This window comes from Cannabis sativa, chromosome 1 (assembly GCF_029168945.1).
Source record: "Cannabis sativa cultivar Pink pepper isolate KNU-18-1 chromosome 1, ASM2916894v1, whole genome shotgun sequence".
In the NCBI taxonomy this organism is placed as follows: Eukaryota; Viridiplantae; Streptophyta; class Magnoliopsida; order Rosales; family Cannabaceae; genus Cannabis; species Cannabis sativa.
In genome coordinates this window covers 1,537,970-1,563,937 of record NC_083601.1, presented here as the reverse complement: position 1 = coordinate 1,563,937, position 25,968 = coordinate 1,537,970, and the positions used below count along the sequence as shown (strand labels likewise).

General features: G+C 30.4%; 3 protein-coding genes across 3 annotated transcripts; 2 read left to right on the top strand and 1 right to left on the bottom strand.

Moving 5' to 3' along the window:
- The first annotated feature begins 2,360 nt into the window (after positions 1-2,360).
- LOC115704697 (cyclin-U4-1) lies at positions 2,361-4,543 on the top strand. The gene is made up of 2 exons (XM_030631897.2): positions 2,361-2,886; positions 3,916-4,543. The coding sequence occupies exons 1-2, from the start codon at positions 2,537-2,539 to the stop codon at positions 4,172-4,174; spliced, it is 609 nt and encodes a 202-aa protein (XP_030487757.2). The 5' UTR covers positions 2,361-2,536; the 3' UTR covers positions 4,175-4,543.
- A 7,865-nt stretch (positions 4,544-12,408) lies between these two features.
- Positions 12,409-16,093, top strand: LOC115705091 (histone-lysine N-methyltransferase, H3 lysine-9 specific SUVH6). Its single transcript, XM_030632329.2, has 2 exons — positions 12,409-12,749; positions 13,829-16,093. The coding sequence occupies exon 2, from the start codon at positions 13,854-13,856 to the stop codon at positions 15,786-15,788; it is 1,935 nt and encodes a 644-aa protein (XP_030488189.2). The 5' UTR covers positions 12,409-12,749; positions 13,829-13,853; the 3' UTR covers positions 15,789-16,093.
- A 1,117-nt stretch (positions 16,094-17,210) lies between these two features.
- Positions 17,211-17,949, bottom strand: LOC115708235 (glycine-rich cell wall structural protein 2). The gene has a single exon (XM_030636453.2). The coding sequence runs from the start codon at positions 17,863-17,865 to the stop codon at positions 17,422-17,424; it is 444 nt and encodes a 147-aa protein (XP_030492313.1). The 5' UTR covers positions 17,866-17,949; the 3' UTR covers positions 17,211-17,421.
- Between the last annotated feature and the right edge of the window lie 8,019 nt (positions 17,950-25,968).

The following is a 25,968-nucleotide window of genomic DNA, read 5'->3' as shown; positions in this document are numbered from 1 at the left end:
CTGTTAGTTTGTTTTTTTTAATGAATTTGTTACCAACTCAATGCTTCATATATATTTACTAATAATCATATAATCTACTCATATAAATTATAATACAATAATATGTATATTTCGTAAAGGTAAAAGGTTTTAAATAGATGAAATTGAATCCTATGTATCCCCTTCAATCATGCAATAAAACAAAATGCATGTGCGTGATCATTGAATGAATTATAAGTGGTTCTAAAAATACATTAATTTTGTGGTCCTTTCTTGAATTTCAAGCCAAAAAAGAGAAAATCTTATGTATGTTACATATGTATATATTGAAAAGAAAGGAAAAAAAATAGTAATCCTATATTTATTTTTTCCCAAATTTTCATGTGAGCATAGTACATTACATATACGATTACTTTCTAAGAAAAGGAAAAGAAAAACGCCATCCTAAATGATTCTACCAACTTAGAAAAATAAATAAAATTGACACCACCAACCTCTCTTAAAAATAGAACATTTTTTCAAGGAAAATTTGGTATAAACTTTAATTAGCAAAACTTGAGTTTGTCCCCCAAATTAATAAGTAACAAAGAAAACTAATTGAGTAAATAGCGGCATAAGTACTCAAAGTAATAAGTTTGTAAGCGGCATAAACCCAATATTTATTTTTAGCGGCATAAGTACCAAATGTTTGTAAAATTGTAATTTTTTTCTAATTTTGTCAGTACAGACTCTATTATTGTCTTAAACAGGGCACATATAAAATTCAAAATTTTAGATCATTGGGTCTAGATTGAAATATGTAGTATCGGTTACTTCCAAATATCCTTTTAATAAATTTAAAACAGAGTCCGTACTGATAAAACTGGAAGAAAATTACAGTTTTACAAACATTGAGTACTTATGCTGCTAAAAATAAACATTGAGTTTATGTCACTTACAAACTTAAAACTTTGGATACTTATGCCGCTATTTATCCAAACTAATTACTTAACAATATTATTCAATAATAAAAAAAATGGGAAATTTCTGTAGTATACCATCTAAAGAGGTATTTTAGTAGACCGTCTTTAGGAATCTACAAAAGTTTTTTAGTACATTTTTTAATCATAATTGGGTGTATTATAGCTATATAGGATCATTTTTTTTTTCAAAAGATTTTAAATAGTTTAACTTACCAAAAATTATAAGGTTCAAATAGTTACTTACCACACGTATAAGAAAAAACAGTCGCGTGTACAACAAAATATTTAAACATTATTTTCGGCATTGTACACTACTCAAAATTTATAAAAATTTATTGGTAATCCTATTTAAATATAGCATACACAATCATAGAAAAACTTAGATTAAAAGGCTCTTATAGTTGTCGAAACAGATAAACAGTCTATCAAACCACCCCTTATGTGGATGTGATATAGACTTAACCAAAGAAATGTAGTCCTTATAATTATAGGGTGCTTTTACAATGCACTTCATAAAAAGGGTACACCGATACACCCTTGATATGTTTCGGTATTCAAGAGAATTTTTTAGTCTAATTTTTTTTATAATCGTATACGTTATAGTATTTATTTAAGTCATCCTTCAAAATTTTGAAAAGTTTAAAATAATTTATAATATAGAAATCAATGTTCAAATAGTTTATTAGCTTCTCACATGCAATAAACCGTTTGAATCCTATTTTCAACGAGTTAAATTTTTCTGAATTTCTCAAGATTTTACACGATGTCTCAATTAATAACTACAACGTACATGACCATGAAGAAAAATCGGATTAAAAATTTCTTTCGGATATCAAAAAATAAGATAGAGGGTACTTCGTGCATCTCTTTTAAGGAATGTTGTAGAATTTTTCATAATTATATTTCATATATGCAAAAAAAAATATTGCCATAAGCCCTAAAACCTCCATTTAATGTTAAATATTAAAAATATATTAGAAAATTTTACAATGCAATACCTTAATAAAAGTGTATTGATGATGCACCCCCACTTATTTCAAAAAAAAAAATTATATAAAAAAACACTCAATTTAACAAAAAAATTTCAATTTAAATTAACTTCAAAAATTGATATATATTTTATTCTTCACATTTTTTTATTCTTATTTTTTATATTTTCTTATCTTTTGTTTCTTCCTAAAATTTAACTTCTAAACATAGACGAATATATATTTTTCTAAAAAAAGAAAACAGAAAAAGTATGATGAGATTTTGATTTTGATCAAATCGTCTCTCTTATACCAGAAACAGACAGCACCTTAATTACATTGCAGCCTAGTTATTATTAATGATTGACTAACTAATTTCCCTCAATCCATATTTTTTCCCCTAAAATAATAAATAAATAAAGTTATTACAGGTTGGCTTAAATGTTAAGGATTGACAACACACACGTAATACATACACAGTGGAAGAAATAAAAAGCACCAGAGAAGAGAGTCTTTATTTATTAGAAAGAAACAACCAAAACACAAAACGAAGCTTCAATTCAAACAAAACAACACAATACAAAGACTACCCAAACAGAGATAACTTCATTCATCTCATTCTCATCCATGGCAGAAGTAGAGCTGGACACTACTCAAGACTCACTAATGATGCCCACAGTTCTAACGTTTCTCTCATCTCTACTGGAGCGAGTTGCCGAGTTAAACGACTTGAATCGGCCATTCCACTCCCAAAAGATCTCGATCTTCCATGGCCTTACCCGACCCACCATTTCCATCCACACCTACCTTCAGAGGATCTTCAAGTACGCCAATTGTAGCCCTTCTTGCTTCGTCGTTGCTTATGTTTATCTTGATCGTTTTACTCAGTGTCAGCCATTGTTGCCCATTAACTCCTTTAATGTTCATCGCTTGCTCATCACCAGTGTCATGGTCTCCGCCAAGTTCATGGACGATTTGTAAGTACTACATTCAAATTCTTATCCTTCTTTTTTAATTTTTGTGTTTTCTTTACTCTGTTTCTATATATGCTTGTTTAATAATATATCTGTTTTATGTACAATTGTGTGTGTTTGTTGAGTTTTTTTTTTCTTTTTTTATATTTAATTTGATATTACAAGATCTGATATATCTCTTTTCTTTTTCTGGAAAATGGGATCTTTTTGTTTCACTACTAGAGCTCCCTTTTGTTATTTTTGCTAGTGATTTTGATGATCATTTTATAGTAGTGACACTTATTTTCCTCTCTTAGTGAGTCTGACATCATTTTAAAAAATTATAAATCCCAAAAGGCTATACCTTTGAGTGAAATTAGAACTTTGAACACTCATAATTTGAGAAAATGCTCTTATTTTTTTCAAGCAACAATATTTTTTTTTTTTTTTTTTTGATTTAAACGTTTATATATTACAGTATAACTTGGGACTCGAACCCAGGACCTCCAATACACACGCACTCCCTATGGCCACTTGAGCTAGCCTCGAGTGGTTTTTCAAGCAACAATATTAGTCATAATTGTAATGACATCAATGGTGGAAATCAACCACGTAAATTACTACATGTGAGAGTGAGAAAAGTCCTTTTTAAATTTTAGACAACTTCTCTGTGATGCAGTCTTGCTGTCTCTGCCTGGTATGGTATGCCAATTAATTTTAAACTAAAATGAGTGGAAAAATACAAGCATATGGCAGTGAAAAGAAAATGAGATGCAGTCCAATCAAGCCATTTGTTCTCTGCCCCAAAAATAAACTTCTTTGCCAACTTGCATTTCCAACTCAGTGATTGGCATTAAAACACTTATCTTCTATGAACACTCTTTCTTATGGTTTGACTGGCCTTACTTTACAAGAGTGGCAGCTGTCATTTTAGCTGTACAATTTATCTGTTTTAGTACAAACTTTCTTTAATTTATATTGAATGTTTTTAATGTATATATATGGAACAGCTTGACCTTTATTATGCACACATTTAATCATGTTTTTTAATAGGTATTACAATAATGCCTACTTTGCTAAAGTTGGAGGAATAAGCACAGCAGAGATGAACCTACTTGAGGTGGACTTCTTGTTTGGTTTAAGATTTCAGTTAAACGTGACACCTACAACTTTCCAAACCTACTGTTCTTACCTACAAAAAGAAATGTTACTTATTCAGTCTCCTCTAGACACTCCTAATAATCCTATTATTAAGACCCATTGTTGCTTCAATGAAGATGAATCCACCCACCAAAAAGAGCTAGCGGTTTAGCCATTTTTGGGTTATGATCAAAATAGAATTTGCAGTAATGCTTAAATACCAATATTTTCTTTGGGAGGATCAAAGTTACACAACCCCATTTGAGTTTGGGCAAGTGAAAAAGGGAAAAAAAAACCTAGTAAGAAGTCAAAACTTTCTCATTTGACTTGCCTTTTAAGCCATACATGGTCTGGTGTAAAAGCAGCTCGACATGTCTTGACTATGTTTTCTTTTTTTGCTTGTCCACTATCTTCCCAAACTCTACGTCTGAATATGCTTTCAGTTTTGATCTTTTTTTTTCCCTTTAAGTAATGAATTTTGGTCAATGAATATGTATATGTATCTGTATTTAATGTAGAGTGGAGACTTTCTTTGTCTTTACAGTCTGGTCTGTCTAACATGATTGTGATTGGTTAAGCTTTTTAAATAGTCTTACTACAACAATACGCTTAAAGCTGCCAGAATGAAATTGCTGGCATCAGCTGGTGCCCAACCATGCCAAAAAATCCTATTTATATATATATGCACTATTCCTATATTGGGGTCCGTACTGGCCTCCTATATTTATATATGAATGCTCTTATATCCTCGTTTAAAAGGGTAAATGAGCGCTAATATATGATAGCATAACCAATGACTTAGTTATTTTAGAAGGGAAATTTGATTTTCTATAGCATAACCAATGACTTAGTTATTTTAGAAGGGAAATTTGATTTTCTATACTTACATATCCCTAATATTTTATTTTTAAACTAATACATATCATCATTGAAAATATATGACCACTTTATCTAAAATCCAAAAATACCCCTCTCAAATTTTCCATATTTTTTTTAGTGCAAAAACATAAAAAAAAAAAAAAAAATTGGTAGTCCTGGGGTCCGATGGTAGTCCGATGGTGGTCCGATGGTCACCTGATGCTACTTTTGTATGCACAAAAACATAAAAAAAAAATTGGTAGCAGATTTGGTCCGATGGTAGTCCGATGGGTCCGATAGGTGGCCCGATGGGTGGTCCGATGGTGGCCCGATGGGGTGGCCCGATAGATGGTCCGATGGGTAGCCCGATGGGTGGTCCGATGGTGTAAATGAGGTGATGTAAATAGGGGTATTTTAGGGATATCATAAAAATTATCATATTTTACAAATATTAATTATTATTTGTTTAGAAAAAAAATTTTAACCAAATGTAAGCATAAAAAATCAAATTTCCCTTTTAGAACTAAAATAAGTGTGAAATTTGAATATTCCTTTAATATATATACTAGTTGGAATGTTGACTACGCTACATACAGTTCACCATCTTCCATTTTTCTTCTCTTATTTCTTCTTCTATCTCTTAACTTCCGAAGAAGCAAGTATTTTTTTTTTTTTTTATAATCTAAAAATTTATAAATAGTTAACATGCTAATTTATACATTTGGAACAAATATGAACATAAAAGTGGCATTTTTTTAATTAATTTTCTATTTTTAAAATAAAAAAAAAAATTGAAGATATTTTTCAAACATATGTTGTATAAAATTATTTTTACTTTTTAATTTTTTAATTGAAAATCAAAATTTTAAAAACAAAAAAAAAGTCATTTTTAATATTTTCTTAAACAGTTTTTTTTAATCAATATTTTGGATTCTGACCAGATCCGGACCCAAACCCCCTCTCACAGCCCTAGCGTTGAACTCTCGGCATCTGACCCGAACCCGAATCTGACCCCGGACTTAGACCAAACTTAAATAAAATCAAAAAATAAAAATAAAAATAAACTTTATAGAACACACTTTTATTTTTTATTTTTAAAATTGAAAAATAAAAATAGTTACCGAATGTATTTTTTCTTTCAAAATAAAAATTTTACTTTTATTATATGATTAAAAAATTTTAAAATAAAAATGTTACCAACTGACTGGCACCAAAATTTTTGGATTTTTTCTTTTGGATTATTTCATATATGAAATGTGCAAAAATTTGATGGAGCTCAAAAGGTGGTCATTGCTCAATGTCCAATTCGACGGAACAATAAAACTAAAATTTTTATGAAAAATATTGTTAGTAAGTATATTTAAGAAATGTAAAACTTTAAAACATACCAAACTTCAAAATAATATTTTATGTTTCGTGGTGGTTCCGATCGTTATACTCATCTTCTACGGTCAACCTACTTATAGATCTAAAATAAATATACTAATTAAAACAAAGACCTTAAATGTATAGACACCGGATGCACACGGGGTGAAAAATTTGTGGGGAGTACTCTCTCGTTTCCATCTCCGTTAAGAATTTTAATTCTCATCTCTACCTCATCCACGCTTATTCTCCATCGGAGATGGGGCGGAGAATCCCCTAATGGAGCGGGGACGGGGCGGGAAATCCCCTAATAGGGCGGGGACGGGACGGGGAATCCTCTACTATAAAAATAAAGTTTATTTTAAAATTTTAAATGTATAAAAATATTAAATTACTTAAAAACTGAATATTACACATTATTTATTATTCAAAATACTAATTATTATAGAAAAACACAACTTAAAATATTATAAAAATGACACTATTATATTAAAAACATACAAACACATATTATTGATTGAGATACCATTTGATGTGTGTGGGCACTACTCATTCACTCAAGGGATTTCGAAATTTAGAGAAGAAAAGAGAGAGGAAAGTGGTGGCTCAGGAATTCACTCTGAAAAGAATGAGATCTAATTCTATGTGAAACCTGAAGCCTTTACCTTCTATTTATAGAATACCACACACGGTTAAGGTTGAATTACTTAGCATTTAAAAATAAAAAATAAAATGATAAAAGGGAAGCAAAGTGGCCGGCCATAGAAAAATGGAAACAAGCCTCTCACTTTTGCAACTTTCCTATTTTATCATTCCTAGTTTCCCATTCTCCAAAATTGCCAATTTTCTCATTCAACCACATAAATGTCAAATCTAATTATTTAATAACTATAATTAATTATTAAATAATATATTGTCATTTATTTTATTTATTAATAAAAACTAATCAAAGTTTCCCAATTAATAAATATACCCTTTAAACTCTCTATTTACTGTTTTACCCTTGCTTAGTGAAAATTCATAAAGTAGACATAGTCTAACTTTTAGAATTATAATTGATTAATTAAAATCAATTAACCGAGTCTTACAAGCAGTATGGTCTCAACTAGTATGGGGACCATGGGTCTATATAACCGAGCTTCCAATAAGTTGAACCGAATTTACCAAGTAAATTCCCTAACTTATTAATTCCTTATTGAATCCACTCTTAGAACTTGGAATTGCACTCTCAGTCATATAGAACGCTCTATATGTTCCACGATATAGACACGTCATTAGTTATCCATTGTTATAATCCTAATTTGATCAATGATCCTCTATATAGATGATTTACACTGTAAAGGGATTAAATTACCGTAACACCCAATTTATTTTATTTTTAAAACACTTAACCCTGTATAAATGATATTTCAACTAAGTGAAATGAGTACTCCACCATTTATTTTCGTTTGGTTAAGCTCGAAGGAAATCATCCTTTATTTTCTATTCGCCAGATAGAAGCTATAGATTCCATATTTATGTTAGCGCTCCCACTCAATTGCACTACCGTGTTCCCAAAATGTACGTATCACCCTGACCCAAAAGTAGGCTTAACTAACAAATCAAAGAACACGAATAACACTCTTGAGATTGAACCTAATCATATCAGGATTAAGATCATTTGATCTAGGATCAACAGGTGATATTGAATTGAATAGATATTACGGTAAATTCTAATATATCTAATCGAAGTTCAATACCGGTCCCTTCCGATGTAGACTCCATACATCCGATACTGGTAAACTTTGCCAATGTCCTGGAAAGAACATAACACTTTTCCAAGGTGTAAGAATACCTATCGCTGATTATACCATGTCAGTCTAAATCCAGTGTTCTGACAAATCAGGGAATAAACTTTCGAACATATAATTAAGATTATATTCCACTGTGTTGACAACACTATAATCATTAACAAATTCATATGTTCTGGACTTAAATAGAATTCATACATTATATATATAATCATGAAATAAATCATGTGAACCATGCAACATAAAATGTTATTTCTGATCTTTATTAATAAGTAAATCTGATTATATTGAAATGGGTTTTATTTAGGGCACAAAACCCAACAGAAACCAGTCAAGATGATCAACCAGATTTGACCAACTATCAATTGGCTAGAGACAGGTCAAGGAGAGAAATTAGACCTCCCAATAGGTATGCTGAAGCTGATTTGATAGACTATGCCCTGGTTGTGATACAATCTGAGAGTGAACCTGAACCAACTACCTATGAAGAAGCAATTGCGTGCAAATCAAAGAAGAAATGGCTTGCTGCAATGGGAGAAGAAATGCATTCCTTGAAGAAGAATAGAACTTGGGTTCTGGTGCCAAGACCAAAAGACAAGAAAGTTGTCTCCTGCAGATGGTTGTTCAAAGAAAAAGAGGGAATGTCAGAGGGCGAACCACCTAGATATAAAGTTAGATTGGTAGCTAAGGGATTCACACAGGTTGAGGGAGTGGATTACACTGATATCTTCTCACCTGTTGTGAAGTACAAAACCATTAGAATGATGTTAGCCATTGCTGCACACAATGACTTGGAAGTTGAGCAGTTGGATATCAAAACTGTCTTCTTAAATGGTTTTCTGGATGAAGAAATATTCATGGAACAACCAGCTGGTTTTCATGTGGAAAATGGAAAAACTGATCTGGTTTGCCTGCTTAAAAGGTCATTGTATGGGTTGAAACAGTCACCTAGACAATGGAATCAAAGGTTTAATCAGTTTGTTCAGAGTATTGGTTTTTCAAGGTCAAAATTTGACTCTCGTCTTTACTACAAGGAACTAGGAACACCTAAGGTTGTGTACCTATTACTATATGTTGATGATATGATGATCATCAGCAAAGACAAGGCTGAAATACAAGTTATTAAGAACAAACTCAACTCTGAATTTGAAATGAAGGACTTGAGAGCAGTCAAGAAAATTTTGGGAATCGAAGTCATGAGGAACAAGCAAGAAGGGAAGATGGTGCCAACTCAGAGAAGCTATATTGAGAAGGTGATCAAGAAGTTTAACTTAGACTCATCTAAGGCCACTGCAGTTCCACTTGCAGGGCACTTCAAGTTGTCAAATGAGTACTGCCCTAAAACTGAAACTGAAAGGGAAAATATGAGAGGTGTACCATGTGCTATGGCTGTTAGATGTCTAATGTATATCATAGTCAATACTAGACCTGATATAGCACATGCTCTAAGTGTTTTGAGTAGGTTTATGGCAAACCCTGGGTTAGAGCATTGGAATGTTGTAAAGTGGCTGATCAGATACTTGAAAGGGACAATCAAGTATGGTCTGGTCTATCAGAAAGACACATCTGATGTGAGGTTAGAAGGCTATGTTGATGTTGATTATGCATCAAACAGGGACAATAGAAGGAGCACCACTGCCTATGTATTCATGGTTAACAAAAGCTGCATATGTTGGAAATCACAACAACAACCAGTGGTGGCACTGTCAACTACTGAATTAGAATTCATGGCCACCACTGAAGCATTCAAGGAAGCTATATGGTTACAAGGAATACTGCAAGAGCTGCTACTGCTCAAAGACAAATGGATAGTCTATTCGGATAGTCTGTCATCTATTCACCTGTGCAAGAATCCTGTATATCATGAGAAGAGCAAGCACATTGACATTAGATTGTATTGGATTCGAGAGAACATTGAGGACAGGGTTCTGGAATTGGAAAAAGTGCACACTAGTGACAACCCTGCTGACATGGGAACAAAGGTTCTCACATTCAACAAACTGATGCATTGTCTCAGTTTGCTGAACATTGGTTCTTGCTGAACATTTCAAGATATCACATCATCAAGACTTCAGTGAAAAGATTCTCGTAGGTTGTTTTAGAGAATCAAGGTGGAAATTTGTGGAAGTTGATCCTCTAAACCAACTTACTATCCAACTCCTTAAACCAACTAACTTAACTAACTTTCGGTTATGTTAGTTAGTTAGTTGGTGCTATCCTTGTTTGAGTTGGGGCCTATATATATATGTGTCTAGTCTATTCACTTTGAAAAAAGAGAGATTAATAGAGGTTGAAGGGGGAGAATAAAAGAGAGGATTAGAGAGAGTTGCTTATGGTTCTAAGTTGAGAGTTCTATTCTTGAAGAGGGTCAAGAACAAGGGGTGTACTCGGATTGATAGAGAGAAAACTGTGACTGTTTTCTCTAGTGTGTGTCGAGTGCCATCTGAGCTGTGTTGCTTTGGTTATTGCAATTGTATTGATGCTCTCTTATTCACATATTAATGAAGAATTGGTGATGTTTCTCAGCTGGAGTATGGCCAGGGATCATGTTGATCTCTAGGACCGGAACCAAGATAAAATCTTGTGTTGTTCTTTGATTGATTTCTGGTTTGATTCATTGTGTTGATTAATTGGTTTATGTTCATTATTAATGTTCAAGTGTTGAGATTATTGCAGGTTTATGATTGAATCCTTAAAGTTATTTCCCCTGAAATTACAACACATACATTTTCCTTTTCTTTTTTTTAAGCATTATTTTTTTTTAACTTGGCATAATCACCGACCACATTGCGTGATAAAACATAACATGTAAAATCTTTCATAACAATTTTTTTTCTTGCTTATTTCGTATTATTAAGGAAATATCATCCTCAAAATACTCATGAGCTAATTAAGAATTTGCCAATATAACATGTATCTTTTCAAAAGGGTATAATAATGTTTATTTTGTCAATGACAGAAAAAGAATTATGTATATTTATAGTAATGTATTCATGTGCTGTGTTATGTATTGTAAATGCACAAGCGTAACTTTTTTAATTTCATTCTTGTTTTAATGTCATATAATGATATACTTAATTCATTATTTGACACTTTTGGATTGAATTTAATGGTGAAACTTTTAAAATTCTACGCGGATTTTGGATGATGCTTCTCTCCCCTTGCAATTTTTTTCCCTTATTTTCAATAACATGTGTCTTTATTTTGGTAATCTAATTAACTAGAAGTGGGGAAGTGGAGAAAAGAAATGAAATGAATGGCGAGACAAAAGTGGTGAAGTGGAGGGATTCTTTCCAAAATTTTCTTTTTAAGCCCCTCTTTATTCTTTAGGGTAAATACCATTTTGGACCCTCTGTTTTACAAAAGTTACTAATTGGACCCTGTGTTTTGTTAAATGACAAAATGGACCCTGTATTTTCTAAAATAGTATAAATAGGACCCTGAATTGATTTTTTGTCAAAATAAAATTTAATTATAATCCGATCTAAAAGTGCTATGACAAAACTGTTTATATTTTTTGTATTTGTGCGTATTAAGCATTGTCTTCAAGTTGGTTGTATTAAAAAAAAAGTTGTCAAAAATTAAGCTCAGGGTCCTATTTTTACTATTTTAGAAAATACAGGATCCATTTTGTCATTTAACAAAACACAGGGTCCAATCTGTAACTTTTGCAAAACACAGGATCCAAAATGGCATTTACCCTATTCTTTATTTTGATTTTTGCCTTTACTATCATGGTTCATAAGCTGATTTTCTTTAAAATATTTTGGAAAAATTACATAAAATATCAGTGTAATGATATTTTGTAACACTCAGATACTCAAGTAACATATGTTTTGGCGTTACAGTTGGTCGGACCAAAACACTAATATGACTATTATTTTTGCTACTAAACAAATTATTTACATATTTAAGAGATTAGAAATTTTATTTACATTCCAAAAATTTTCAAAGACATTTTCTTTTAATATTTTTATATTAAATTTATATTTTTAATTATACTACATTTTATTTTAATTTTTTTTGCTCCAATTTATATTCTTAAAGAATTTACTTATCAAATAAAAATAAATTATATTTTAAAAATATAATGACAAAAAAATTAAATGAAAAATTATATGAAATTTTCTTAGAAAATATAAAAAAATATATGTACATGATTTAAAAAAAAAATTGAAAATAAAATTAAAATAAAAAAATATTTTAAGAAATATTAAAAGTTATTTTTAAAAATTATTTAAGTTTATTTATCTTTTTAATAATAGAGTATATTTATTATTTTATAGGGTGTAAATAAATTTTTTATACTAATATAACAATTTTGGTTGCAATTTTTCCTTTATTTTTAGATTTCATATAAGCTTTTTGTTTGATTAATAAAATGTATGGTTGGACAAATTTCAAATTTTCATAAAAAGAATTTAATTGGGATCAGGTAGAAAATTAAATGAAAGGACATTGTTTGGAGTTAAAAAAAATTCAATGAGCATAATAAATTAAAATAATTGCAGGTAGAAACTAGAAAGTTCAGGTACGTACTTATTTGAGAATAAATTTAATTTTAGGGACCCCAGTGAAAATTAAAAGCTTTACATTGGTACTGGGCTTATGAAGGGGCCCATTATAATAACAAATGCAATAACAACGTTTTGGTCAAACGAAAGCAGATTCTCAGCCATTTTCATTTTGACAAAGAAAGATTCTCAAGCTTTTTCTCGGGTGAAATACTCACTGGTACGTACTTACTACTCATCATTCTGTGCACTTAATCTATGTACTAACACATTTCTCCATTGACGTTATCAATCTCTCTTTGCTCACTCACATGAGTTCTTTTCTTTTTTTAGTAAAATGTTTCCAGTTCTTTTGGTTCTTGATTTTTGTTACTATATGTAGTAGTGTAAGTGTGGTACAGAATCATGGATTTTTTGCTGAGAAATGTAATGTATCAACCTTGTCTCTGAAGTGATTTGTGCTTATTTTACCCTTTTCTTTTGCAGTTGAAAAATTAGTTTGTAGTAGGATCTTTCTTTTTCTGCATTAGCACCCTTTTGGTAGTTAATGAAATTTACTCACTGTTATTCTTCGTTGATTTTTCTTTGTGTTGTTTTCTCTGTTGAGTATAAGTGTCCCACATTCATTTTTCCCTCTGCGAACAAAAATATGACCAAAAGTGCAGAACAGTGAGAGTGTGGACTTTTCTGCTCATGGGGATGTTAAAAGTTGATTTAGGTCAACATTATTAAAATGGGTTCTAAGAGGAATGTCAATTATATAAATTAAATATTTATTCTTTAAAGGTGTATTTAATTATAATATCTATCTCATATGTCTTCTCTCCTCATATAATAAATTTAAAATATATTATAATATTCAAATGGTATAAAGAATGATTTGTTTGAGGCTTAGTCTGCCATAATAACACTCGGGAGCAGTTCTTGTTTTCAGACTCCAAGATCTTATACGAGGGTGTACTGCGTGTCATTAGATGATTTCTTGATTTTGTTAGATGTTTTTTGTTTTTGACTTGAACATGTTTGATGTTTACTGACTTGGATTCTTGGAGGGAGGACCCTTTGGCTTTTATATTACCAAAACTTTTTGTGTGAGGTTTCCTTATCTTAATCCAAGATATGAGAAACTAACATCAACCAAACTCACATTTTGTTTTTGTTTTTTTTTTCATTTTCTAGATATTGCTACCTATTTTGAGATGTGTTATAGATGGTCTATTTCACTCTGTTGTGCATTGCCCATGTTTGTATTAGACTCCCAGTAATGCTGTACTTAATACATTGTTTGGTTTTACACAGGTGTCTTCATAATTTTTGTTTGATAATGGCCATCATAAACTCACCAATGAAAAGGAAAGGTAACTTTCCTCCAAACTTAAAGCGGCAAAAATTTGGTGTTGTTCGAGATTTTCCTGACGGTTGTGGATACCTTGCTTCTTCAACTTGCCAGAGAAAATTTGAAGAGGGTGACAATGCAAAGCATATGCAAAATCCTGCTGTTGTGAAAAAGGTGAAAGCCTTATCTGTGCCTGGTGTTGGAAAAGGCCTGCATGTTGAACGTGATTTTCCAACTGGTGGAACTTTTGTCTCCCCTTGCCCTTCTCCTTCCCGAAGCGATTCTAACAATTTGAATTTACCAGCTGAGGACAAACTTTCAGCATCCTGTATTAACTATGACGCAGATGCTTTTGGAATGAGCAGATCACTTATTAGGGAGGAGCAGCTTAATGATGATAGTGAGAATAAAAAATATAATGACTTGATTTTGCATGAAGAAGCTATAGACAACCGCAAGAAAGTGAAGGAGGCTTTAGAGTTGTACCAAAGCATACTAAAGAAGGTACGTGCCTCAGGGAAATTCAAATTCGCAGTAGTTGCTTATTACAGGGCATCTAAGATCTATTTTGAGCACGAGAAGCGGGCAATTTTTGTTAAGCAAATAGGGCCTATTCCAGGAATTCAAGTGGGTGATAAGTTTCAATGTAGAGCTGAACTCAAAGTTGCCGGCCTTCATAGCCAATTAATTCGCGGTATTGCTTACATTAAGAAGGATGGGAAGCCCTTTGCAACAAGTGTAGTTGATGCCCAACGTTATGAAAATGACATTATATCTTCTGGCATGTTGATATACTCTGGGGAAGGTGGAAATCCAATGGTTGGTTCAAAAAAGAAACTAGTTGATCAGAAATATGAGCAAGGGAATCTTGCATTAATAAATAGTGAGGAATCAAAGATACCTGTAAGAGTGATTCGTAACGTTCATATTTCAAAGGAATCTGGTCATATTGCTTTGAGTGGTCAGAGGCCATCTAGTAGTAGTACCCGCATGTATGTGTATGATGGTCTGTACTATGTTGATGAACATTGGCAAGAAAGAGGGAAGTTTGGTAAGCTGGTCTTTAAATTCAGGTTAACAAGAGCTTTGCAACAACCAAAGCTCAATTTTCAAGAGAGAGTGGGCAATTCAAAGTGCTCAAAAATCAAGAAGGACGTTGTCCATATGAATGACATATCTCAAGGAAAAGAGAAGGTTCCTATTAGACTTAAGAATTCAGTAGATGAAGAGATGCTCACATCCTTTGACTACAGCACAAGTAGCATCTATCCGAATTATATTGAACCTGTTTCCACTTATTGTTGCTCCTGTGTTGATGGATGCACAGACTTGGAGAAGTGTGACTGCATCTTTAAAAATGGTGGGGAAAGGCCATATAACTCTAAGGGATGTAATGTTACATCAAACCCCATCATTTATGAGTGTGGTTCTTGTTGTAAGTGCTCTGATTCTTGTACCACTAGGTTAACTCAAAATGGCATCATTCTCCAATTGGAAGTTTTGAAGACTGGGCCAAATAGATGGGGTGTTCGATCTAGATCTTACATTCCGAAGGGAAGTTTTGTGTGCGAGTACATTGGGGAAGTTCTTCCGGATAAGAAAGTTCATCAAAGGTTCGACATTTTATATAGTAAACCTTCATGGGAAGGTGGTCGTGTGTGTTTACTTACCTATCCTAAAGTGAGTTCAGTTCCAACAGGTAACTTCACAATTGATGCTACAATGCAGGGGAATGTTGCTAGATTTATTACTCATAGCAACTCTCCTAATCTTAGAGCCCAATATGTTATGTATGATCATTCTGATGTGAAAGTGCCGCATGTGATGCTATTTGCGATCAAGGTTATACGGCCATCGCAGGAGTTGACTTATGACTATAGCTGCACACTGGCCGAATTTGGCTTTTTGAAAGGTGGAATTTAGATAGAAAGGTGACTCTCTTATTCTCTCTTTTGTCTTTGTGTTGTTAAAACAATGTAGAAAGTACAAAGTTGTAGCAAAAATGTTGAAAGTAGAAATTAACATCTTCTAATTTTAGGATGAAGATGATTGAGGAATCATATCATCTCTCTATGCCAAATCCTTTTGTGCCTTTTGTTAGCTTTTCTTTGGTTAAGCTTAAATGTTTCCTTCCTTACTGATTAAATATCTATTCCTATTCAATACTTACTGATGTAATAATTACACTCCATATAATTGAGTATTGGGTACCACATACAAAACAAAAATCATGTGTCCTATTTTAATCTTTATTTATTTTTATTTAAAAAAAAAAAATGTGAATTCATTACAAATATGCAGTTCATATATGAAACTTTGGTTATTGGTCATTTAGTATGCGGAATTGAAAACAATATGATTAATTGGAATATTATAACTATGTTTGGTTATAAATATTGTTAATTAGTGTTGAACACATGAATTTGATAATTTGTGCTGAAAATATTGTTAAAATTAAACGCTCTAAATTATAAAATTAAAATGTAAAGTAGTTCACTATTAAATATAATTATATATTTTATTATAAATAATTTTAGTAAAAATATATAAATCAGTTTATTCGGATTATTTAAACAAGTTGGAATAATATTCAATTTGTCCAATATATTTATTAGCCGGTTTAAATTTTTCGTTAGATTATACGGGTTGTCTTTTTTGTCAATTTATTTAGTTTGGTTTAAACAGGTTATTCAGGTGTGTAAATTTTTTTGAACACCCCTAGTGTCTGCACCAGTGGTCGGCAATGAGACTATACCTTAGCTATTATTTGTATTTTTAGCACTAATTAAATTGATTTCGGCTAGCCATAATCAGTTAAATAAAGTAATAGTCACTCAAATTTTCAGTGATTGTTTTAACTAAGGGGGATTTAAAAAAAAAATGAGAGGCAAGACTCTGCATGGCCATAATTTAAGGAGAATGGAATTATTTTTCCACCCAATTCCATCATGGGCAATGAGTTTTTCAATCGGATTTTCTTTTCTTAATTTTTTATTCTCTGATTAATTTATGAAGATAACATACTAATAATAATAGTTGTCTCTTTTAGTTTATAGCATTTGTTTTTTGTTGCTTCTTTGCTTAGTATTCTTAATTAATAGATAAAAATGAAAGAAGAAAAAAAAACAGAGTAACTATCTGTAGAAACACTTTCCAAACACAAAGCTTTATTATGCACTTTCCAAATTCTTGTGAGCAACTAAACCAGTAGGCAGTACAGAAAGTGTATTTGGTTTTATTCTGCAGTCTTAAACTTCTATTTTTTAGTATTTGGATTTATATCTTTTGACATATAGTGAGTGAGTCAAGGTCATTTTGACTAGCTATAATAAGATTAAGACTATATTTTATGGTTCAGTTACACTTTTATTTGTATACTAATTGCTCTTCTAATACGATCTGAATATATAGTACAAACTTTATAACATAGAACAGGACTAAACATACTAATTATGCTTAAGTAGATTATGTATGTATATAGCTAATAAAACATCAACACCCCTTATATATATATATATTTTTTATATATATAGTAGTTTTATAATATTCTAGAACATCAACCATGGTTATTTCCATCCCTGGAACCTACTGGCGAATGATTCATAGTACCTGGACTACCACCACCTGAATTTCCAGAACCATAGCCAGATCCACCACCGTGAGCCCCACCCGAACCATAGCCAGAACCGGAGCCAGAACCAGAGCCAGAGCCAGAACCAGAACCAAAACCAAAGCCTTTACCGAACCCGTTTGGGGACCTACCAGAGCCAGAGCCATAACCCCATCCAGCTCCGGGACTGGACCCCCAACCCCAACTGTAGTCCCAGTTAGGACCATGAGCCGAACCAGTCGCCCCAGTTGGATTCCCGTTGCCACCCCCAGATGGGTCTGAAGACATTTTCCTGTTAGTGCCACCTGGTCCTGAATGATATGCTAAAGCAGTTCCAGTAGTAAGCAAGAGAAGAAAAAGAGTGAAGAAATAGAGTGTATTGGGATACATTGTCTTTTTTTTAAAAAAAATATATATATATTTGGCTTTTGTTATTGGTTGGTTAGAGTGAAGATTATTGTGTAATGATGTGTGTGATATGCAATGGGGTTTTATAGTGGGATGGTAAATGGGATTTCATGTGGATATGATCAGTCAGTCACCCGTGAATGTGTGTGTGTGAATGTGAATGTGAATGTGATATGATACTTTAGAGCATTGTTATTGGGCACCAGTGGTGCCTAAGCACCTTCTAAATGTGTCGACTTGCAATTGGCTAGCGATACTCTATAAAAATTATTATATTAAACTATATGGGACCCGATACTTAATTGCACTAATAGCGATATTGACACGTAGGAGGGTGCTAGGCACCAGTGGTGCCCTTTAGCATTTCTCGATACTTTATGATAGTTACACGGTGCAGTTGTCGGGTTGTGAGATGATAATTCGCCCCACCACGTCCCAATATTATCTACCACCTTCTCTCAACTAATTATGGCCCAACTTAATTGTTCACATAAAAAGTTATATGGTTATTATCCCACAAAACAAAAGGAGAAGATCACTTGGATTTTGATACATATATTACATTTGTGTGAAGTAAATACATATTATTCACACAATTAGACCATTGCAAATGGAAAGTTGTGGATCATTTTTGAATTTGACGAGTTAGGAGTATTGCTAACTTGTGATACCAGCGGTATTCAACACTATGAATTTGAGGAATTAGAAGTACTATTAACGGACTACTATTCAACACTATGAGTTGTCATATGTTTTTTATTTTCACTTGTTTTAATTTAACAAACAAATTGCTAATACTATTCAACACTTGTTATATAATATTGTGTATTTTTTTAAGTTTAAGGTGTTAATTAAATAAGATTAGAAATGTTAAAAGATACTAGTGGTATTTAGTTAATTAGATGGTATCACCTTTAAATGGTGTTAAACACTACTGATGTGTAATAGCAATGCTCACTAAATAATTAAAAACGCTAACGGGTACCGCAAGATGTGACGTGACGTTATTGGTGTAATTTAATATTAAGTTTTACACATTTCGATTTATTAAATAATATAAAAAATTTCTAACCACTCTCAACATACCAAATCAGTGTAGTGTTAAGCACTTTAAGATGCTCAATAATAATACTCTTAAATAATAATACTATTTGAGTTGTGAAGTTATCGCCTCAATGTTACACTTGTGACTTTTTTAGTTTATATGATAAAGTTGGTTACTTACGAGTTATTAAATTTTCATTTTCTGCAATTTATATATTAGATATCATGTCATTTGATTTTATTATGCAAATTAGATGATATTGAAAAAACATTTAAATTTGTAGTTTGCATCAAATTTAGCGTTGACAAATGATCAATTCAAATCTCTATTGTATATGTTTTTTAGAATCAAAATCCTATAGAATGCTCCAATATTCATGTTTGACCCTAATGATGATTACAAATGTTTGTTTTGAAGATTTAATCCAAGAAAAAAGTTATTAGATTACATCTTTCAAAACTATAAGATCATGTCTTTTTTATTTAGCATTAATTATTTTAAAGAAATACTAGAATAAGTGATTTGATTATTTTATTTCTTCACACAAATTTAAATAGATGTTAATTTAAATTTTTACCTCGTAAACTTTGACATATACTAAATTATATCTTTTAAATATTTCAGGTCGTTAAAAATTTCTCTCAAACTATTGAGATTATTGGATTTAATGAATTTGTTGAATTTTACTAAAAAAAAGTCTAACGTGGATGAAAATTTTTGGAGTACAATTTGATATGTTAAAAGTTTAAGAGGCATGATTTGGTAAATATCAAAGTTTAGCTAGGGACACAATTTAGTATATGGACAATCGCCACATGCATTAATAAAATTGAATAAAATTAGACAAAAGTCCTTAAATCGAACAATTTCAATAGTTAAAAAAAATTATGACCTGAAAAGTTTAAGGAACATGATTTGGTACATGTTAAAAGCTAGTTAAAGAATATTTCTCAATATTTTAATGAGTAATTTGCAGTATCTATACTTAAGTTTAACTTACAGTTACAAATAAATACCTAAGCTTAATTTTTAGCGTTGATAATAGTAAATTATATTTTTAGAACTCCGTAGGTACCTGGTCGTTAAATGTCAAAGTCATTATTCACGTGTTATTTTCTTATTGGTATATTTAAACTAATATTTTTTAGAAAAAAATAAAATTTAATGACTTGGACCAATCAAGGATTGCCACGTGAAATTTTACTTCACTTAATATCCAAGTACTTACAGAAGTTTCAAAACTATAACTTAGTTATTAATACTGTCAAAAATTAAACTTAAATAGTTATTAAGTAAAATTGGGTGAATGTAAAGTAAAATGCAAAACTAATTGATAAAGAAAAGAATAATACTCGTAAATTTTATATTATTTTGATTGATGCTGTTAGACCATCTTTAATAAGTGATGTAAAAGTTGAGCTATATTTTATACAAAAAGTAGTTTTATGATATTTTTAAATGAATTTTTATTATTGTGCTCTAATGCATAATTGTAAATCTTGATGTAAAATTTAATAATTTATTAAAAAAAATATAAAATAATAATATAATAATGCAAAGTTAAATGTAAAATTTAATAATAAAATAATAATAATGCAAGTCATTTAACGCAAAGGAGTATGTTAGCTAAAATTTAATAATAAAATATTAAAAATAACATAATTGTAAATATAAAAGTATAGCATTTATAATGATGCGAATTTTATATCATGTTATATTGTAATATAAATTTAGATCAATTTTAATTATGTGAGATTTTTGCATTATAATTTAACTTTTAACAAAATGAATTATATTTTGCATTTATATGTTAAAATATACAAACCTGTTTTTTCCACTCAAATTGAATGCGCTATACACAGGAAAGAAAGAGATGTCTTAAAATCATGAGAAACAAATTGGATTTAAAAACTAAAAAGTTCAAAACTTTCGGCATAAATAATATAAAAGCAGTTCGATTGAAAGAAAGAAAATATAGAAAATATATTTTTATATATATATATATTATGATCAGGTAGATAAAATGGAAAACCGTCCACAACCCAACTCTCAAATTTATCTAAAGCTGAAAGTTACAGCCAAAAACTAATGATAGTTAGTGGGTGTAGCTTTTAGTTATTTAGCTGACCGACACGCGCCATAATATACAACCATAGATAGAGCACCACCACCTCTGCAACTCCAAAAACCTATCTTTCTATATAGGCTTTGGCAGTTGGCTTATGATATGTTTATGTTGGTACCAGAACACTTTTTGACTTGGTGCATATATATTCGAATCACACATCATAGATCAGATCTAACCCACTTGAATAAATATTATGATGTGTTTGTTTTACATCAATCTTACATCATATATCTTTGAACTAAAATCTAGCTATTCTATATTTTTGTTTTACAATATTTATATATTTCATAATGTTCCTCATGAAATGAGTTGTTTATATTTTGATGATACCATAATGGTTGTTCTAATTGAATAATGTATGTATACGTAAAAGAAATGCTATTTTATTTTGGTTTTTTTGGCATGGTTTTTATGCTGTGTCATATTAAACTTTGTTGTTTATATTACGGTTAATTACATCAAATAATCTTTAGTATATGTTTTCGAAAAATTCCAAATTATACAGTATTTAGAAAATAAGATTCAAACTTCAAGTATATATCGGTGCAATATTATATTTAATTATTTGATCTTACTTTCGGCCTTTTATAAACTATTTAATTTTAAAAAAAAAAAATGTACAAGAGACATGCTCTAACTATAATTAATATATCTTTATGTAAAAGAAAAAAAAAAAGCTTGAGAATCATACAACATACTAAAGCATACAATAAGGCACTATATAAGCATATGACACTATAAAAATTTTTACTTTTAGTCACAACAAAATTTGTGGCTAAAAATAAAAAAGTTGTGACTAATTATAAATTATTATTCTTATGTTGTGATTAAAAGGTCCGTGGCTAATGCTATTATTAGTTACAAAAATTACAATATGTTGTGACTAAATAATTTTTAGTCACAATACTTGTTGTGACTAAAATTAAATTAGTGACAACTTGTGTTTAAATACTATATTTTAGTCACAAATAATTTTTTGTTGTGACTAAAAATCACATTTAGTCACAAAAAATTTATGTTGTGATTAAAAAGTTGTCACTAAAAGTAACAGTTTTTTGTAGTGTGATATGGTACTGGTTCAACATTGTAGTCGACATAGTCGTTCCCATAATTTTATTAATTATAAACAATTCGGAATATAATTTCTTAAAAATAATTAAAACTACATCTCAAATTTTCAATTATTAAAAATGAGTATTATTTCTTCCAAAGGAAAAAAAAAAAAATAAAGAATATAATTTGTGGTCAAAATATTTTTTTTAATGACCTAAATACCTATAATTTCAATATTTCAATTAATTTAAAATTATCGATTTGTTTTAAAAAAAATAAAACCTGTGGATTCTATATTGATTTTTATTTTGTTTTTCTTTGCAATTAATACGTACAACTACATGGTTATACTACTTTCAATCTCAACCTTAAAAAAAAAAAGAAGAATTGAGGCCGACATCTAATTTGGGAAAGTATATACTTGATAGCATTTTCATATTTAAATTGTTATTAAGTTTCTTTAAGTGTGGATGTGAGTACTTATTATCAATAGTTAGTATTTTATTGGCTAATAAAGATATTTTTCTCTGAACTTTAACATGTTTAAATTATGTACGTTAAATTTTTAAGATCGTTAAAAATTCTCTTTAAATTATTGAGATTATTGAATTTAAAGACTTTTGTTAAATTTTAGTAAAGAATGTCAAACTTGAATGAAAGTTCAAAAAGTATAATTTACAAAGTTAGAAGAACATGATTTGGTAGATATCAAAATATGGGAGCATGATTTAGTACATAAATAACTAAATTAGTAAAATTGAATGAAATTGAACAAAAATCCTTAAATTTAACAATCTCAATTATGATCAAGGAGAATTTTTAAGGGCAAAAAAAGTTCAAGGAAAATAGTTTATTATATGTCAAAGTTTAAAAGATAAAAATCCTACTTAGTATTTTTTATATTCATTATTAATTAAATCAAAATAGAAAAATATTCCTTCTCAAAAAAATAAAAATAGAAAAATATTACTAAAAAGTACACATGGTACCTAGTACCCTAATTTATTACATTATTTATACTACTAGTGTTAAGCATCGAATCTCACATATATAGTGTAATAAATTTTATTAAATATTTAACTATTGGTAATGTAACACATATCTAATAGTAATGCTTTCAAAATATATGAGAATAGATATTAAGTTACAATAGCTAGAGCACTTTAAGATCCCCTTTTAACATTTTTCATATTGGGTCGATCGATGATTGTTGAAAAAGGGATATGTTACGAAGGAGAACCACAAGAGCCTCTTTCAATAATTGATCAGGTTATGTTATGTATATACCCAAGGCAAAATTATTCTCTTGTTTCTTCTTTCATTTTTGTTTGATTCTACTTCTCCATTATTTTTCCTTTTTGTTTGACTTCTTTTGGATTGATGGGAAGTATACCAATAGGATATATAGAACCAATATCTATATATTAAAAAATATATATGAAAAAAAAATAGTCCTTTGCATAGTTTTGGTTTATATTTGTTTTTGGCTCATTTTTCTTTCAGCATATTTTCCTATAAATAAATATTAGTGTAAATTTTTAGAGATGATTGCTACAGAACATGTTGTAATATAGTAACACCCTTTTTGGTAGATCGCTTATTTAGTTTAGCACTTCAAGAATTTTTTAATTTTTTTTCATGATCATGTACATTGTAATTACAAGTATTAAAAATAAGATTCAAATATTTTATTCCACGTATGACTACTTTTTTGTTGTACGCATGGCAAGTAATTGGTTTAACTTTAATTTAATTTTGTCTATATAAACTATTTTGAATTTTTTTAAAAATGTATAAATAATCTTAAATAACTATAAAGTACCAATAATAAGAAAAATTAAAAAATTCTTCTTCTAAACAGATGGGGTTTACCAAAACGTTTACTACAAATTTTTCAACATTTATATAGTCTCGTAATGGTAATCCTCTAACCGAATAATGATTCGTTCTATCATTCTTTGACACACATCGACCTCTAAAAAGAAAACAGGAATATCAAACAACTCATAACAAGAAAAATTTCATTAGCATAGAAAAAGGATAGTAAATACAATACAACCCAACATAAAGGTACACAATACATGGTATAATTATATAATATATAATGTAATATTTGCAGATAAATAGAAGGAGTTACGGGTTACCCACTACCCAGTCCTGGGTCATGATGACTAGAGATCTAGATTCTTAAATGGCTCCTAAGATGGGGACTAAGAGATTGAATTTATGTTAAAAATCTATTATGACTTGTTTAATTAGCAGCTAAACATAATATATTTATATATATAGGCACGTTCAAAAAGTGAAGTTCTCTTAATTAATGTGTCTCATATCTGGATAGCAATATTGTTTATGCAACACAGATATTTCACATGCAAAAGCTGCAAATATATATAGGACCCCCTTTTATTAATTATGGACCCTTTATATAACTTATAAGTTGTATATCTCTCTCTATATATATACTAAGGATTTAATAAAACTTCAACTTTACACTCGATGGAGTATATAACTAACCTTCTCAAATGGCCCAAGATGATCAGTACTATATGCGTCACCAAAGTGCCAGGAGGAGTTATAGGACACACACTCTACATTAATACCATTATCTAAAAAAATTCTCAACTTGGACCAGTTGCAAAAAAGGTTCTCCTTTCTATTCACATCTACCAAGTTGCTATAAATTCAACTCATATTTTATGTGTATGAGTCTGTTCCTGTCCCAAACCCATGTGGCTTACTTAGAAAATAACTCATCATCTCACTTTTGCATCATCATGCTTACAAGACAAGCACCTCAGCTGATCCATGCATGCTCCATCTTTGGGGGATTTCAACTTTTAATGATCAATGAAAAATTAATAACCAATCAAACTGCAATATATATATATATATATATATATAAATATATATATATATTCGCAATGGGTCAAAATCAAATAGAAAATTCAACTCTCATTAGTGAGGATCGATCATATATATATTTACTGAAAATAGCAATAATCTTATCATATAATTTATATCATGCATGATCATCATTATAAATTGGTGGATTAATAAATTTTTTTAATTTATTTATTTATATAATCTTATCATATATATATAGATTCCATTGGAAATTTAATTTTGTAATATATATCCCAATGTGGCTATACCTATCTCTTCCCTTCACACTCAATGAAGTCCACGCGGTATCAACGTCCCAATGCATTAGGGGCTCGTTTTGGAAAAAAATCTTCTGTCCCAAATTTCCCTATCCCAATTCTGTCCCTCCAATCAATAATTGTCACCTATTTCTATTTTTTTCACCTCATTTATTAATCTTTTCAAACAAACTGCTCCGTTAGGGAAAAAAATCTTCTGTCCCAAATTTTCCTATCCCAACCCTGTCCCTCCAATCAATAATTGCCACCTATTTTTATTTTTTCCACCTCATTTATTAATCTTCTCAAACAAACTACTCCCGTTTATGTTCCCATTCTAGAATTACTTCAGAATATACAACGATGCGCTGCTAACCTAACTACTTGGCACCAGAGTAAATATGGATCTTTATTTAAAGAAATTAAAGAGGTTCAATCAAAAGTTGTAAGCTTACATAATTTACAAAGCGAGGGAGCAGCAAAAGAAGAGTCATTACAACTAGAAAGGAAGCTTAGCGATTTGCTCTTGAAAGAAGAGGTTTTCTGGAAGCAAAGAGCGCGTGTTCAGTGGCTACAAGCTGGTGATCAAAATACTAAATACTTTCATCAAAAAGCAAATGCAAGAAAAAAGAATAATACAATAAAAGGTACATTGAGTTGTATAGTAAATTGGAAGTTGAAGTTAATTATGAGTTTAATTAGTATTGATAATATAA